The sequence below is a fragment of the Terrapene carolina genome, unplaced genomic scaffold (assembly GCF_002925995.2).
Source record: "Terrapene carolina triunguis isolate 2854851 unplaced genomic scaffold, T_m_triunguis-2.0 Scaffold66, whole genome shotgun sequence".
Taxonomy (NCBI): domain Eukaryota; kingdom Metazoa; phylum Chordata; order Testudines; family Emydidae; genus Terrapene; species Terrapene triunguis.
In genome coordinates, this window is record NW_020664417.1 from 28,632,240 (window position 1) to 28,650,346 (window position 18,107).

Here is an 18,107-nt window from a genome sequence, read left to right on the forward strand (position 1 = left end):
GAGTTTCAATAGTTTTCTTACTTTGTGGAAGGAAAATGACCTTTGTAGGATCAAACAATCAGACTTCTTTCACAAACTAGGATATTGCATTTCAATCTACAGACATATTTGTTCTTTTTCTCATCTATTTCTACGAAAGCCTCATTGAACTTTCTAAGCACCTCCAGCAACACTGAAAAATTATAATTTCCTTCTCTTTTGCATTCAGATTTCTTCAGCAAACTGTGGGTGGGTGGAGTATCGATGATTTTGGCGGCAACAAGGATCTTTGATTAAATTCTCTGCAGAATCATATGCAATTTGGCAGGGGATTTTTCATCCAGGAAGGCCAATTCAATTTCTAGTCTGACATGCTGTCCACCATAATGAAGAATTTTGTTATGACTCTCGCAAAGATGTATAGGTAACCACATGCTGTGCAGTTCCTTTTAAATGAAGAACCACTATATTCAATGTGCTCCCAATGGCATACAACAGCCTTGAAATGGGTACTTGAACTTGTTGCACAGGGATTGTTGCTTTTATGACAGGGTTGTTTGCCCTCAGATTCTCTAAATATTTTCTCTTTCTTCCTATTGGTAAGGGAAATAGCTTATTTAAATTACTAACAAAGGTCATTGTGATAGTGGACAGATTTTCAAATGTGCAGAACTCAATGAGCAAGAGCTCCTGACCCGTACCACATTGTCTGCAAAACTTGTTCTCTAGGCATTTATAGGCAGCTCTCTGGAAGCTTACATTAATTATCTCACCACTACCATATAGAGAAAAATTGTCAGGTGCATGGCTGCAGCAAAATTCTGTGGAACTTCAGAATTCCCAAGACCCTGCAATTATATTTATTTAAGCATCTAGGTGGCACCATGAATAAGTGCATTAGTCTTTCATTTCTAGACACCCATGCTTAACAGACATTGGCTTAATCACAGTAAAATGTGATTGGTGCCCTCTTATTTGTCCATTTCACAAATCAGCTATTTGACGCAAACACTTTCTGTGCAAGAGTGGTCTGCGACTAATGTAGCAGCTATTCATCCAGTTAAGATCAAGGTACTTTGTCAGAGCTGTGTGAGAGGCATGCACAGCATCTGTTTGCACTGTATCCTGCTAAGTACACGGATATTAATCCTTAATTTCTATGAACAGAACATTATTCAAAATTTTAAAAGCAAAAAGATATTTAGTAAAATTACATTATTAAACATCAACCATGACAAGTATGATGAAAACAGTTTTTTCTGTTTACTATGTTGATCTGACTATGTAAAATGTACTGGGATTGTAATATCTCCCAGAAGACATCTACAGCTACACAATTTGCCAACCACAATGACAGCATTTTAGATTTAAAAATTTGCTCAAGGAGTTGTTGAGAGATCTGCATAGAAAGCAAAATTTGAAACAAAATTGTTATTGTAACAGTACATTTACCATTTAAAATCCTGATAGTAACCTTGCCACACTGTTATTGTATATGACATCTCATGTATAGGACCCAATTTTGCCCTCAGGTACCAATATTTAAATCTCTGCAATTCCAACCAAAGTCAGCCAGAGCTGTAAGTGCATATAAGGGTACGTCAATACTTACCCGCTGGTTCGGCAGCAAGCAATCGAACTTCTGGGTTCGATTTATCGCGTCTTGTCTGGACGCGATAAATCGAACCCAGAAGTGCTCGCCATCGACTCCGGTACTCCTGCTCGGCGAGAGGAGTATGCAGAGTCGACGGGGGAGCCTGCCTGACGCGTCTGGACCGCGGTAAGTTTGAACTAAGGTACGTCGACTTCAGCTACGTTATTCACGTAGCTGAAGTTGCGTATCTTAGTTCGAATTGGGGGGTTAGTGTAGACCAGCCCTAAGAGGGCAGAATTGGGCACACTGCATATTGAGGTTTACATTTAACGCCATAATCAGTCATCCACAATACTCATCTAAAGCCACCTGAAGTCAATGAGAGTCTTGCAACTGGACTTCCACGAGCTTTGGATCAGGCTCTGTGTGCATGACATGGGTGAGTAAAGGAAATTGACTTACAGGCAAAAATTGTAAAGTTGAAGAAGGGTTGCAAGCTTCAAATGCCATCCTGAAATGTTTGGGGCTTCACAATAGTGTTTTCAACACTTAGATAAAAACAATCAATAATTATTACTGTAAATAAACAATACAAAACCTTAAATGCTCGTCTATACACGAGATTTTAGTAAAATAGCTATTACTTCAGTCACATATAGCTTTTTTATTTTCATGTAACAAAGAGCTTGAGTTGAGCCTCAGCAATTACATACATACTATGGAAGCCTCCAATATGTGGGAATTACTTGGCATCACTGTGACTAGTTAATTCTCATTGGTAATGTGAGAAATAATTTCAGCCATACAGCAACATAGTAGTTAAAGAACCATGTACTAAAAGTAATTATCAGTTGCTAAACAGTGCCATTCAACAACATATATTGTATGCTTCTGCAACTATTCCCTGCCAATCTCTACAATGTAAATAAATAAATAAAAACAGGTTTGGGAAATTTAAAAAGATCAGAAGACAGGCCCAAGGTGATCAGAAAATGTTAGGACCAAATCCTGCAATCCCTGCTTAGGGACTTTCACTGAACTAAGTGGTTGTGTAGAGATACCATGATTTGGGCCTTTTGGGTCTGATCCAAAATTCACTGAAGTAGAAGGAAGGATTCCATTGATTTTAGTGGGCTTTGTATCAGACACTGTGTGTGTATGATTGTTAGACTTGGCCTCTTTTTCACTGGGCAGAAGCAAAGTCACAGATTTTATACTATGTTTTTGCAAAATTTCCATGGAATATCTGTGTTTGACAAATTTACAACCAAATAAGACTAATTAAAAATAAAATGTAAATCAAAATAAGGCATGAGTCTGAAACAAAATCCCTTTGGGAAGGGAGAAGCATTGGAATATCAACCCAGATTCAAATTTTAAGGAAGGCACTGTCACTATCATAGCCCTGATCAGAACTTGAACACCCTGGAAATATGGAATGTTTTCAACTCAGATCTGAATTTTCTGACCTGAGCCCTAAACTAAAGTACATTCCATTATACGAAGTATATTGTAATGCATTATGTAGAGTACCAGGACATGGTATTCTAAACTGCAAGTAATCACTATGAACCAGATTGGGATATCCTTATTCATGATGAGCAGCACATTACATCACAATTAGGAAAGTACTATTCTTTGAGAATAAGGGTATCAGAACTAGGCCCGTTTTGTTTTGTGCAGCTAATTCTTCCGTTAGCTCCTGGCACATTCAGTGGCATTTTAAAAAAAATCCAAATTGCTTCAATATTTGTTTCCACGCACTTTTATTCAGCATAAATTGCCCTTAGAAATAGTTCTGCACTAATAAGGGTAACTCATTGCAGAAGACAATGTCATAATTTTTTTCTCCACTTAATAGAGGATGCCAGTTGCTACAACTGGAACATTACTTTGTTGCATTATTTATGATAAAGCTTGGTATTCGAATTCATTGTATTCAATGAGTTCTATTCAGAAATTTCCACATTACCTTCATTTTTTTCTACTGCTATCATAAATGGACATGTTCACAAATGTATCTGCATCTGTTAAGTGATCAAACAGAATAATTTAATACTATTTACTTGTTTGTAGTAAAGCTTTGAGATTTTCTGAACCATTGTGAAGGCCACCTGAGATATATGCTTCAGAGATTTTCATTTTAAAAATTAAAGAGCACAATATATTAATATAAAATGATTTGTTTCAGAAATTGAATAATACTGTTAAAGTACAAAGATAAAAGACAGTGTTTCTAGTCTTAATAATATAAAATTACTCTGATACCATAAGAAACGTTAGAGCAGAGCTATAGTTAAGATTAATATCAGCATTTCTGTTTAAAGCTCAACTGGTCAAAGTGCTCTAAAATCTATATGGTCAATTGGATTGCCTTGAAATCTGGTGTGCCTTATGGGGGTGCAGGATGTGGTCAGAGATCCAAATTTGGGGCCATCTGACCAAGGGGATTCCAGCATATAGCCTCCAAGAAAAGAAAAAACACTTTTCTTAAAGTTGACATTTTGGAAACATATGTTTGTGCGCAGATAGAGATCAATAGGGCTGAGATAATTGCATCAGGGTCTCCAATTCTCAGGGGTTACCACAACAGAGTGCATGCTACCCATTAGCCTTTAGGGGAAATCAAATTAAAACATTATTTGAAAAAGAGTTTGCTTCTTCAGTTAGGCCTTCTGCCAAGATTAAGGGCAGGTCTACCCTACCGCTTAAATCAATCTAATTTACATAGCTCGGGGTGTGGAACCCCCTTCCCCTGCAACGCAAGTTTCGCTCTGCCCCCACACTGGCACTATGTCAACTGCCCACATAGCTTCTGCTTCTTGCTAATGTGGAGTAATTATGCTGACAAAAGAGCATTGTCATATGTCTCCCATTGGCATAGTGTGTCTGCACCAGACGCGCTGCAGCTGCGCTGATGTGGTGCTGTAGTGTAGACTTGCCCTAAGGCTCACATGCCTAATACATTACACTGCACCTGTGCAGAGAGAGAGAGAGAGAGCGCACAAGGAGTGTTTAAAGGTGCCTTAGAGTCACAGGACTTGTGCAGCTACAAGGGAATGTTCCAGCCAATGAATCTAAGCACAACACAGGCACTCAAATCCAATTCAAGACAGAAATCTGAAATAAAAAGAGGAGCTATTTTTTCTCCGATCTGCCTTTGTCAAAGCAGCTTTTAATGATGGAGAAATGCAATCTGAGTGCAGCAGAATATTCAGAAGGTGCCGAAACTATTTTTGAAAAGAAAATAAGTGACAGATGCAAGTTTTAACTGGGAGGGGCTAGTGATTTGCAGTGGCAGAGTAGGTGGAAATAGGATGAGAAAGGTGTAGGTGTGAGGAGGGATTAAGAGGATGGGTGGGGGGACAGGAGAGGAGGGATGGGACACTGAGGGGAAACATGGGGGTGACTCACTGGACTGAAGGAAAATGGAGGCAGTGGCACCTGTCAGAACCACATTCCCCTCCCATGAGTGTGTCACAAACTGGGGGGGGCCCACCTGTGGGGATTGACATACCCTTCCCCCCTCATGTGAACTGGGATCGAGGGGGGGCATACAGTCAACATGGATTCATCAAGGGCAAGTCATGCCTGACCAACTTGATTGCCTTCTATGATGAGAACTGGCTCTGTGGATATGGGGAAAGAAGTGCATATGATATACTTTGACTTTAGCAAAGCTTTTGATAAGGTCTCCCACAGTATTCTTCCCAGCAAGTTAAAAAAGTATGAATTGGATGAATGCACTATAAGGAGAATAGAAAGCTGGCTAGATTGTCAGGTTCAATGGGTAGTGATCAACGGCTTGATGTCTACTTGGCAGCCAGTATCAAGCAGAGTGCTCCGGGGTCGGCCCTGGGGCCAGTTTTGTTCAACATCTTCATTAATTATCTGGATGATGGGATAGATTGTACCGTCAGCAAGTTTGTGGATGATACTAAGCTGGGGGGGAGAGGTAGATATGATGGAGGATAGAGATAGGGTCCAGAGTGACCTAGACAAATTGGAAGTTTGGGCCAAAAGAAATCTGATGAGGTTCAACAAGGACAAGTGCTGAGTCCTGCACTTAGGATGGAAGAATCCCATGCACTGCTACAGGCTGGGGACCGACTGGCTAGGCAGAAGTTCTGCAGAAAAAGACCTGGGGATTACAGTGGACAAGAAGCTGGGTATGAGTCAACAGTGTGCCCTTTTTGACAAGAAGGCTAACGGCATATTGGGCTGCATTAGTAGGAACACTGCCAGCAGATCAAGGGAAGTGATTATTCCCCTCTATTCAGCACTGGTGAGGCCACATCTGGAGTATTATGTCCAGTTTTGGGTCCCCCACTACAGAAAGGATGTGGACAAATTGGAGAGAGTCCAGTGGAGGGCAACAAAAATGATCATGGGGCTGGGGCACATAACTTATGAGGAGAGGATGAGGGAACTGGGCTTGTTTAGTCTGCAGAAGAGAAGAGTGAGAGGGGATTTGATAGCAGCCTTCAACTACCTGAAGGGGGGTTCCAAAGAGGATGGAGCTAGGCTGATCTCAGTGGTGGCAGATGACAAATCCCTTCCATAACTGTAGGCTGCATCTACACTACAGGGTTATGCTGGCATAAGTATGGCACTATAGGTATGCAGCTATTGTCCCCATAGTGTACCTACTCTCCTGACAGAAAAAGCTCACTTGTGAAATTTAAAAACCCCTTCACACTTACTCACAGGATACCATGTAAACTTATACTTTCCCTTATCTTCACTAACCCCCACTGACTGCTCTCATATCACAGCTCACTACTGATAATCCCTGTGGCAAGACCCTCCCTCCCTCTGGTGCCCTGCTACTGTGACAACCTATACAATCTTTCAATAGCTCTTTGAAGTATACATGTCCCCCTTTCCTTTACTCACACACATGGGGTAGGCACAAACCTGATCTCCTCATATCACAGCCATAGCTCTGTGATATTCAAACTAATCCCCCTCTCTCAGCTTACAAATATACTTCTATCAACCTGCCCCACCTACCTCCTCCACCGTTCAAAGCATTTAACGCTGCTACAACTCAGAGTTAAGGCTAGCTGGGTCTTTACCTTAATGCTGTATTTTCTCAAGATTGAGTTATGCTGAACTTGACATTCTGGAAGGGCACAAGCTGGTACTGGGAAACCTTAACTCTGCGCTAACGAACTTTTTTGCCATTTAATTATACAAAGTCGGCAAATCCTTGAAAAATAAGAGTTCTTTTGTGAATAAATTTTTAATTTACAGAACCTAAAACTCTGAATATTCTGTATTTGATTTCTCTATTTGTTGACTAGCTCCATCGTCTTACGTTTCAGCCGCTTCTCTGAGAAAAAATACATGTATTCATTGTCCATTATTAAAAGAGGTATTCATAAATATAAACCCCTTTGACTTTACTTTTATTTGGTGTGTTGTGTGTGTGCATGCGTATGTGTGCATACATAATATTATAATTAAATATATATAAATATATATAATTATAATTTACCCACTCACACGGGCTATCCATATCCTAAGCTTCAGAACCATGTGATAACTAGAGTTGGTCTGAATTTTTCCAACTGACTTTGTTTCTGTCAACAAATGCTCATTCTTTGAACTTGAAACATTTGCAGGAATCTCTTGATTTCAACAAAGCTTTTGTGGAAATCAGACAGGTTCCTGCCTCCCTGGCTCCTCATCAGTCTGTCTAGAGGAAAATGAGAGCCTTGCAGTACTGGGAGCCTTGCCTCCAGATGGAGTTCTCAAGGCTCCTAGACGCCCTATTCCTCAGGACCTTTGTGGCCCTGGAAGCTGAGAGAGTCAAGCTTGAGACTAGTTTCTAAGTTTCCCATTCTGTGCCAGAGAACTCCAATGGAAATGTTCCAAAGAACCAACATTTCCTTTCCACAGCAAATTTCACATTAAAAAAACCCAATCTGAGTCTGAACAAAAACAACTTATTAGAATTTCCTGTGGAACAGGAATTCCAAGTTTGAGCAGCTATAGTGAGAGTCAATAGTCAACCTTTTTCAACCTACCCACCAAACAGTGAATAATTCCTTTTTGACTTAAACGGGTGGTCAGGTAGAATCCGAAGGGCAGGGAAAACTTTATCTGTTACATACTCCATGTCCCTGCTTTAAAAGATATCTTTATCATTTTAGTTTTAATGATCCCTGTTTATGGGTCTTGCACTGAGAGACTGTTCCGTAGTCTAACAAGATCTGATTAGGAATTTTTTCTTAATATTCAGCTTATTTTTTCCTTTTTACCCCTACTATTATTGGAAGTAATTTGTTTTGCTCCTTTGTGACTGCACCATTCAAATAGCAGGCCTGGAAATATAACCTGTAGCCCTTCAAAAGCTCATGATATATGTAAAAAGGCTGGCATATGTATGTTAAGGGTAAAAGAATAAAAGCCTCGAAATAAAACCCCCAAAATGCCAAGGCCCTACTGAAGCCAATAGGACTACTCAGATGCTTAAATTTACAAATATGTTGAATTAGCTTGATTAACTGGGGCCCAAGTAACTAGATTTCAAGCCAGAGTTCTATCAGAAGCAGTTCTCACCTCTCTGTTATTGCCTTCATCATCTACTCACAGAAGAGGAAAAGCCCTGAATTTAAGGACCATAATAACTTTCTAGGCCGCTTCATCCCAAGAGAGACAGTCTGTCACTCTGTATTCTTCCTTACAATAAATATCAGAAAAACCAGACTACACTAACCCACTGATACTTGGAAGACACCTTTCTTTTGCTGTCTCTTACAGCTATCTTAAATGAGGGGTGGAGCTCACAGCTGTTTTATGGAGGTTTAACCCAACCACTTACTATTTAAATTACAAATATTCCTAGTCATGATGCCGTCTACTTTGGTCAGCAACGTTGTTATATGAACTTATAGCTGGTAAAAGTAGAGCACAAATAAACACAAGTTACAAAACTGTACATTTAAACGAACTGTATATTTAAGGAGTGATATTTGCTTATTTCACACATACTTATTTTACTTGCATTGAAAAAGTGGGGGGAAAAAAACCCAGTATTTATCTCAAATGCATTTTGTCAGCTGAAGAGATATTGTCTAAATAATTAGCAGTAAGTGAATATGAATATAATATGTTAATCTTTACACTAGGCAACTACCAGTTTATTATCAAGAAAACCAGCTTCCTTTAATCTAAAATATGTATTGTAATCTTTAAAATGGATGATCTCTCTTTGTCCTGAAGGTAGTTTATTAATAGAAAAAAAAAAAAGTTCCTATTGCCTGACTGGAGCCTTATCATAAAACGCACAATGTAATTCACGGTCATATTTGATTCTGAACTTACAATCTTTATGTCACAGTCAAGGCTTTAATCAACTACACTACTGGAAAAAAAACTAGTAGGAGATGCTAATGAAACAAAAGATAATTAATTAAAACAGATATCACACTCTGGTCCTTGTCTGCATATTGAAATAAAATTTAATTGCCTAAATAAGTGGTTTTCAACATGTGGTCCATGGACCCCTGAGGGGCCACAGACACATCTAAATTTTCTAAAGGGGTCCGCACCTCCATTCAACATTTGTTAGCACATGGAAAAAGACTGAAAACCACTGACCTAAGTCTTTAAGGGACCTAGGTTGTATAGCAGATTAGTAAAATAGGCTTTCAACCCCAAAGATTTGGGTTCAAATATCATTCTAAGTCCTGGTTAAAAATGACTTTGATGATCTCATACTCAGTTACTAGACTTCCCTCTTTACTCCCAAGCTATTTATACAAATGCACTAAAGGTCTTCTCTCATACTTGTTTCCAATCTTGCAGTCCTTCCTCACACAGATGCTTGTGTGTGCTATATTACCACATACATATAGATAACATACATGAAAACTATTCCGGGACAGGAGCTGAGAGAATCTATGGACAGGGACCACTGTGAGGCAAGAAGGCAATATGGTACCTAAACACCAGAATTTGGAAATATTAATATTTCTATATTGGGTGATGATTAAAACAGAAAGAGACTTCTTTGAGAGAGGCATCTAACTTTGTGTCTGTATATATGTATCAACAATTTGTGGGTACAAAAGATAGTCATCTAAATTCTGACTTCCTGAAGCACAGTAACAAGTGACAAACTCAAAAACGATCCCACACCACAGTTTACCCAGGAATTTTAGGCTATCATCAAATCCTTCCCCAAACAACTCCAAGAGAAAACTCTACAAACTCAGTCCCCACAAACCAACCCCAGGGACATTCTACATGCTTCTTAAGATACATAAACAAGAGAACCCAGGCAGACCCATCATATATGGCCATGGAACTCTTCCTGATGGAATATGGAGACTCATAGAAACCATCCTCAAACTAATCACCATGCAAAAGGCCAACTTCCTCCAGGACACAACTGACTTCTTTCACATACGCCACAATATTAACAACCTCTCTCAGAATACCATCCTTGCCACCATGGATGTCACATCCTTATATACCAGCATCTCTCACAATCGCCACCCTGCACTTAAGCAGGGAGGAGTTTGTCTGGCTGTCTGGAAGAAGAAGGCAATGCTTTCTGGGTGGGGGTGAGTGTGACCTGTACCACAGAGGCGGGGGGGCATGGGTGGCAGAGGTGGTATCCGGCCTTCCAGCCTGGCAAGGGGTGGCAGTTGCAGGGGCCACTGCCAGGTGCAAGGATCATGCTCAACTAGTCACTCAGGGACTTCTCCTGACAGGAGTCAGACTATTGGAATAGTAAATACTCAAAATACTCTTGGCCCAGGAGTGGGAGGTCCAGAAGCTGCACCTTCAGTGTGGGCACTGATGGTACTAAACAGCTGCTGCATGCTAATTTGCATTTACTACAGCAGCTTCAGGCAGCTAGGTGTGCGGGGTCTACATGGGGTCACAGGGCAGGCCCAGCCTGGCCTCAAGTTTGGGCAGCAAGACCGGGGCAGCCCCCCCGACAAAGGTAGCGATGCCCATATTGCAAATGAAGCCCCAGGGCATATGGGGACTCATTGGCCATTACGGCAGGTAACCTCATGGGACAGAGTAGAGACTCCCAGGAGTCTCTGGGGGAGCAGGGCTCTGTGGAACTTCCTCCATGCAGTTCTCAGCACAGTTATGCCAGGGCAGCTAGTGCACAAGGAGGTGTAACAGACAGTAAATATGGGCAAGGTAAGCAAAATAGCAAACTGCCCAATAGGCCAACGGTGCCTAAAACATTTAAAAAAAGGGGGGGGGGGGGAAGAGGCTGCCTTCCTCATCTATGCAGGTGTTATAGTACAGGCCTACCCACAGAGGAGCCCATAACAGCATCAACTTCCTGGACACCATGATTAGCTTCAACAATGGAACCCTACAGACAACTATATACGAGAAACCCGGAGATCACCATACCTACCTGCATAGATCCAATAACCAACCCAAACACATCAAGAAATCTTATCTACAGCCAAGCACTCAGTCAGATACCATAGAATATGCTCTGAGGAGTCTTCAAATAACTCCCCAACCTCTCTAAGCTCATCATCGGAAGCAAGCTCCCCATAGACCAGGACACACCAACATGAAGCGGCAGCAGACCCTGCCAGAACAACAGATGCAAAACTTGCAGACATATCTCCACTGCTACAATGATCAACACCCTCCACAATAAACCTTTCAAGATCCAGGGGTTCTACAGATGCCTATTACAACATGTGGTGTACCTCATCCAGTGCATTAAATGCCCCAATAGCAACTACGTGGGTGAAACCTGACAATCACTACACTCTTGAATGAACTCACACAGGAAAATGATAAAATACAAAAACACCACATCACCCGTGAGTGAACACTTTTCACAAAGTGATCACTCTATATCTGACCTATCAGTCCTCATCCTCCAAGGAAACCTGCACAACACTTTCAAAAGACGAGGCTGGGAGCGTAAATTCCTAATTTTGCTAGACATTAAAAATCATGGATTGAATAGAGACACTGGACTTATTACAACTATCTATAACCCACTAGCAACCCTCCCCCCCAGCTGTTTTTCCCTCCCCTTTCCTTTCCTCTCTGTGATAGGAGGGATGTTGAAATGTGTGGTAAGTACTTATGATAAACATTCTGTTCCATCTTGTATTTAGCAGTGACACTCTAAGTTTCCCAGACCTAAAGAAGAGCTTTGTGTAAGCTCAAATTCTTGTCTCTCTCACCAACAGAAAATGGTCTTATAAAAGATATTCCCTCACCCACTTTACCTATCTGACCCATAATTCAAGTAGTAAGACTTCTTAATGTATTACTGTACCCAAAATGGATTCTATAAGCAGAATTGCACGTTCAAAATCAGAGGATGCTTTTTTGAAAATCTGCTCCAGAAATAGTTTAAATGGACCGAAGTTTATTTAAATGACTTATCCAATCCTAACAATCATATTCAGTATCTTGTTTAAATGTCCAGATTCTCACTGGCTACAACCAAGAGTGTAACAATGTATGTAACAATACATAAAGTATGTGATGTAGTCTATTTAATACTATACCTATCTTCATTTTCTTAATCTTTCATGATAAAAAATATTATACAGACATATCATATTTCATACAATATCTTCCTGGTGGACCCTGCATGTATCAACAAGGGGACTAATAGCTTTTATTGTTTTCACAAAAGGTCTAATATGCACACATAATTTAAGTTGAACAATCATTTATCCACTGGCCTTTCCTAAGAATTTTTAAAACCATACTGAATAATTCAGATGGAATAATTTATAAATGATGATCATCATGCCTGCACCTTTCAAAGAGCAGGAGTTGATATTTCTGAATACACTCCATTATTTCCCTTTTAAAAAGGGTGAAGTTTGGCGCTTATGTATTGAAAGGACTAATAGCAACTAATAGTCAACACCAGAGCTAGTGCATGTAGTAGTTGTGCAGGTTTCTCCATGTAGCTCTGTCACTGAACCTCAATCCTGACCTTCAACACTCCTGGGCTTCACCACTGATTATGCCAGAATGTGACAAATTATGAAATGTCTTATTTTTGCCCTGCACACAGCAACTAAGAAGAAAACACCAAATTCATTTCCACTTGTGATCTGAGTGAGAATTAACACCCAAACACACCTTACACTCCCAGACTGCTCTGCTCTCACTTATATAAATGTAAATTATATGCCCCTTAAAATCAATGCAGTTACATCAGTTGAAAAACAGTAAGAGGTGAATCGGGCTCTTCATTTCCTAACAGAAAAATCTAAGGTGGCTGTGAAGCAATGCTTCCATTATCCATCACCTCCCATTTGCTTTCCAATAGCTTCCCAATTTTAAATATGGTCTCCTCTAACATCTTGTAGTGGTAAGCAGAAAAGAAAACTTTCAATTCATTATAATATCGTTACCCCTTTTTGACTCAAGTGACTAGCCAAAAAATTGGGGTCATGCAATAGAGAACGGGAGTGTCTGGAGATGCAACAATACCATACAGCAGTAAACTTTTGTTCCCAGACACCTTGGACATCCAGTAATGAGGGATGGTTGTCAAAGAACAAGGACCACCCACAAGTTACACTGAAAATTCACCTGGTTTTATGAATCCTCTACAGAGTGCCCTTCAACAAAATTTTGTTGAACAAGCACAACAGGGGCAGATCAGCATGAAATGAATACTTGTATCTGTTAAGCTTGTGGCAATCCGGAAAAGGGATGTGGCTTGACCAATTTTACAGATTACAACCTGATCTCGAACACAGTAGCTTTTCATTAGTGCATCCATACATTCGTTTGTTGGCAGAAAAGCAGAACTTCTACAAATGCCCCTTTATCAGAATCATTGTCTTGAGAAAACTGGACACAAATACATCTCCTATTGATTTCTGTTTCAGGATGTTCCCCTACATCATAATGATCAAGTTGTGCTCACTGTTGAAGCACTGCATCATGACACTTCAAATTAGAACATTTGATTTTTAAAAAAAGAGTGAGACAGAAAGAGAAAACCGTGAGAAGAGTAGAAAAAAATCTTGTACTTACCAAATGCTCTGTAGAATTCTTCCAGAATTAGGTGCTTGTCACTGTTATAATCATCATATTTCAGCAGATCGAACAGAGAGCAGTCAGACAGATCCTTGCCAAGCTCATCCCGTTTTATTACCTGACAAGAAAATTATGACCATGAAATTACATTTGAGCTCTTAGCGTTTCACAGTATAATTAATTGTTTCTAATAATCATTTAATAGATCATTTTAAGGCTGCTTGGGCAATGAACTGAAACTGTGTAAAGTTGGGGATTTCCACTTGCTTTATGATTATTTATTACAGTTTAGAAAGTTAATACCTTTAAGTCAGTGCCAATGAGTTTACAGAAAAGTTTGTGAAATATGAGGAATATATAGTATGACACAGTATGTAATAACACTGTATAGATATTCTGGTTTGCAAGCAAGATTTCACTGTATTGAAATTCTTTACAATGACATTGACAAAAAAAAAAAAAAGATGTATGAACAAGGACATTGTCTTCCTTATAACAACATTGATTAGTAGCAAGTCTCTCCATCCTATGACCCTCCCTTTCTCCCCACCCCAAATCAGAACATTTTTATTTTTGTTAGGTTCCAATTCTTATTACACCAGCAATTACATCAACTTCTTATACACATCTGACAAGCCTATTATATTTCCTAAGAACCTGTTATAAAAGACCTGAAAATATATCTGTGTCTCCACAAGGGGGGGCATCCACTTTGTAAGTGGATTATAATTAGTGGTTATTAGATTTTAACACTAATGAACCTCTGCTGAAGGAATGTTCTTCTAATTTGTGCATCATTTATATTCAGTCTCTAGACTTTGCAAGGACAAATGTAGATTACACCAAAAATTGCCAGATGTTAGTCTGCAAATCCCATAGATGCACCTAATATCTTGAAAGTGCCATGAGATCTTTCATAACAAATGCTCAAGACCCGTGTTTTACATCACAGCTTAAAGAGAAAACTTAATTATGCATCCATAAGAATCAAAGAAAACACAGCCAACTGTTGTAATGCTGCAAGAAGCTCAAACTTCTGCAATGAACATAGCTCAATTCAATATAAAACATACACTTTTCTCCTCCTAAATAAATATAAACAAATAAATAATAAATCTTCAACTGAAGGGATATTACAGTTTACACTATTACCTTTGAATACTATGTTTTCCCATAACCAAATGCAGAGAATCCAGACTGTTTCACAAATATGCAATTGGGATATTCCAGTTGCTCTACCCAAGGGACAACAAGAGCAGAAAGGAGCAACGCTGACAACTGAATTCACAGCTCTCCTTAGAGCAAATGAAAAAACTTCCGAACATGCAAATACCATAAAACAAAATGACCAATAAGCCTAAAGATAGGAAGTGCAAACTTATTTTTCCCTAACAAATGGGATGGCTGTCCTATAGAACTGTACACAATTCTTTAAACATGTATAATGACCTTGTTAATAATTTATAAATGATAATTTATAGATGCACAAGCACAAAAACCTTAAAAACTACCATGCAAATAGTTTAGTTATTAAATAAGATGTTACCTGAAGAAAATTAGTTCTATTATGCATTATTTATCTAGCTTGTTTATTATGATTAATTCCACCAGAATGCAGAAAAAAGATGCTGTATGGAATCTATGCAATGAAACTGGTCCTTACGCACCCAATCATCTCCTTAGCTGGCTGATAAAAGGCAGAAATGCAGCCAAAGACAATTAAATATACATACCTTATGTTCCAAGTTAGTTACTGTGCTTATAGCATTTGGAAATCTCACTGTTATAGAAGTCTTACAAGTTTCAGCTAATTAACTTCTAAATTTGAGATGCTTGTGGATGTTAAAATTCACAGTTGGCTCATGAAAACAGAACTTTGTGTACACAGAATCCCTCAGAGCAACAGAGCCTGCACTGTTCAGGCCAGGGCTACAAGGGCAAAACCACACTTTCCACATAATAGCTACTCTGGGCCAGGCATCTGAACTGACAACAGAAAGCCTGTCTCTCCTATGCTCCTAATTATTGCTGGGCTCCACTTGACTCAAATGGAACAGGGACAAGAGCGGGAGGGGGGTGGGGAGGGAAGAGGGGGAGAATCTATTGGAAGGAAGACCCGGGGAGTGGGAGACCAGAACTGGAGTGTGGGGGGAAGAAGGTGGGGAAGCAAAGAGAATGAAACTGGAACTGGGAGTTGGAAAGAAGGGGGAATGGGACTAGAAAACAGTGTGAAATGGAAGAGAAGGACTGGGAGTCAGTGGGTGAGAGTGAGACTGAGATTGGGTGAAGGGCCGGGGCAAATTGAGAGTTGGGCGAGGATACTGGTACTGTAAATCAGTGCAACAGGGAGTGGAGGTGGGGAAAGAAAGAGCCATGCTGGTGCAGGAGGAGAGACAAGGAATCAGGAGATGGAGGGTGGATAAGGAGACTGGGATGAAAAATGTCAGGAGTGGAGACTGGCACTGGTAATGTGAAGAATGGAACTAGAATAAGGAGCAATAGGTAACAAATTGACAAGACTGGGCAGGTCAAAAGGGACAGAGAAGAAGGCGTCATAAGCCGGGGGGGGAAATGGGTCCAATCTGCTGTCAGCAAATATCTGTGAAACCCTCTGACAAAGTATCCCACCACCTTTTAGGACTAACTCATATAGGTTAACAACCTACTACTATTAGTCACTCAAATGACAGAGGTCTGTACAATAAGTCTAAAAGTCCCAAACCCTGCTGATGAGCCACATGGGTATCAATATGCTGTCATAGGATACAATTTCTATTCTTTATGTTGGCTTTTTAAAAAACCTAGGAAACCACACATACACACCTTTATAGAACATTATTAAGCTTGCAAAGTTAAGCATTCAAAAAATTAGGAAATACCAGGATTACAATTGCCCATGCAACCTAAATTCAGGCCCCTAGTGCCTATGCATTTTAACACATTCTTTAATTACACGATCACATATCAGGGGTTCTCAAACTGGGAGTTGTGACCCCTCAAGGGGTCACAAGCTGTCAGCCTCCATCCCCAAACCTCGCTTCACCTGCAGCATTTATAATAGTGTTAAATATAACAAAATGTGATTTTAATTTATAAGGGGGAGAGGGGTCACACTCAGAAGCTTGCTTTGTAAAAGGGGTCACCGATACAAAAGTTTGAAAACCACTGTCATACTTATATTCCATAAGATCCCAGCTTCGTTCAGTGCACAGAATGGGTGGTGCTCTGGGAATGAGGGCATGTCTACATTACAATGCTACAGCGGTGTAGTTACACCACTGCAGCTGTGCTGCTGTAGTGCTTCAGTGTAGATGCTACTTAAAGCTATGGAAGGGTTTTTCCCATCAGCACAGGTAACCCACATCCCTAAGAGGCAGTAGCTAGGTTGACAGAAGAAATCTTCTGTCAACCTAGTGCTGTCTACACTGGGGGTTAGTTTAGGGTGACCAGATGTCCCAAAATTAGGGGCGTTGAGGGGTATAGTTGCGTATATAAAACACTCCCAGAAAAAGTGTCCTGATTTTTCACACTTGCTATTTGGCCACCCTAGATTAGGTTGGTATTGTTATGTCTCTCGGGGGTGTGGATTTTTGTATAATGCTGAGAGACATGGTTATACCGAAGTAAATTCTTAGTGTAGACCAGTCCTAAATTAGGATTATATAGTAAATTAAGGTGTTGTCTGTTTTTGGCTTGGGGCAGCAAAAAACCTAGAGCCGGCCCTGGCTCCTGCTTTGAATTTCAATTCATGAAACCTTTGTGTACCTCAGTTCAGGCTAGCCCAAGTATTTCTATCTGCACTGGGAATTACACCTTCCAGCTACATTATGGACATAACCACCCTTCCTTTCTGCCCATATGAATATAGTTCCAACAGGAAAAAGAGAGTCTGAGAGAAAGAGGCACTGAGTGAACTGGGTGAAACTCCAGAAACTTTTCTGGCTTTTACATGTAGTAGAGATACATTTAGAAGCCATATGATTTGTCCATTAAGGACCATCAGCTATACAACTGACCCATTGAGAGAAGGCAGAGGATACACCTCATGCATGGGCATGCCTATGGACAGAAAAGGCTTCCAAGCCATGTGCTGGAGGACCTTTGCTACAAACTGAAGCTCTGAACAAAGGACTGACTGACCCATCCAAGCTGTGGATGTATTCCAGAGGGACTTTCAAACCAGCAAACTCACCAATACGGCTAGGAACCTCATGGACTTTGAATCTTTGTTTGTATGAGACTGTTTTACCATTTAACATCTCTCTTCTTGTTCTCTCTTTTTTCTTTATAATAAACCTTTAGTTTTAGATACTAAAGGATTGGCTGGCAGTGTAGTATTTTGGATAAGATCCAAACCTATACTGACCTGGTAATTTGACTGACCTTTAAGGGTCAGAAGAACATTTTGTATATGTGAGCAGAGTTTTTTAAATAACTTCTCACTGTACTGGACCTAGGTGTTGATCGGGAGCCAGAGAACTGGAATGAAATAAAGGGGGCTGTGTGAGTTCTT

At 40.1% G+C, this 18,107-nt stretch overlaps 1 protein-coding gene across 2 annotated transcripts in view; it reads right to left on the bottom strand.

Annotated features, from left to right (window-relative positions):
• Positions 1-18,107, bottom strand: part of FSTL5 (follistatin like 5) — a 529,446-nt gene that overhangs the window by 221,735 nt on the left and 289,604 nt on the right. For both annotated transcript variants that reach the window (XM_024211556.2, XM_024211555.2), the window contains exon 5: positions 13,592-13,712. In XM_024211556.2, the coding sequence (XP_024067324.2) occupies positions 13,592-13,712 (121 nt within the window). The remainder of the gene's footprint in view (positions 1-13,591; positions 13,713-18,107) is intronic.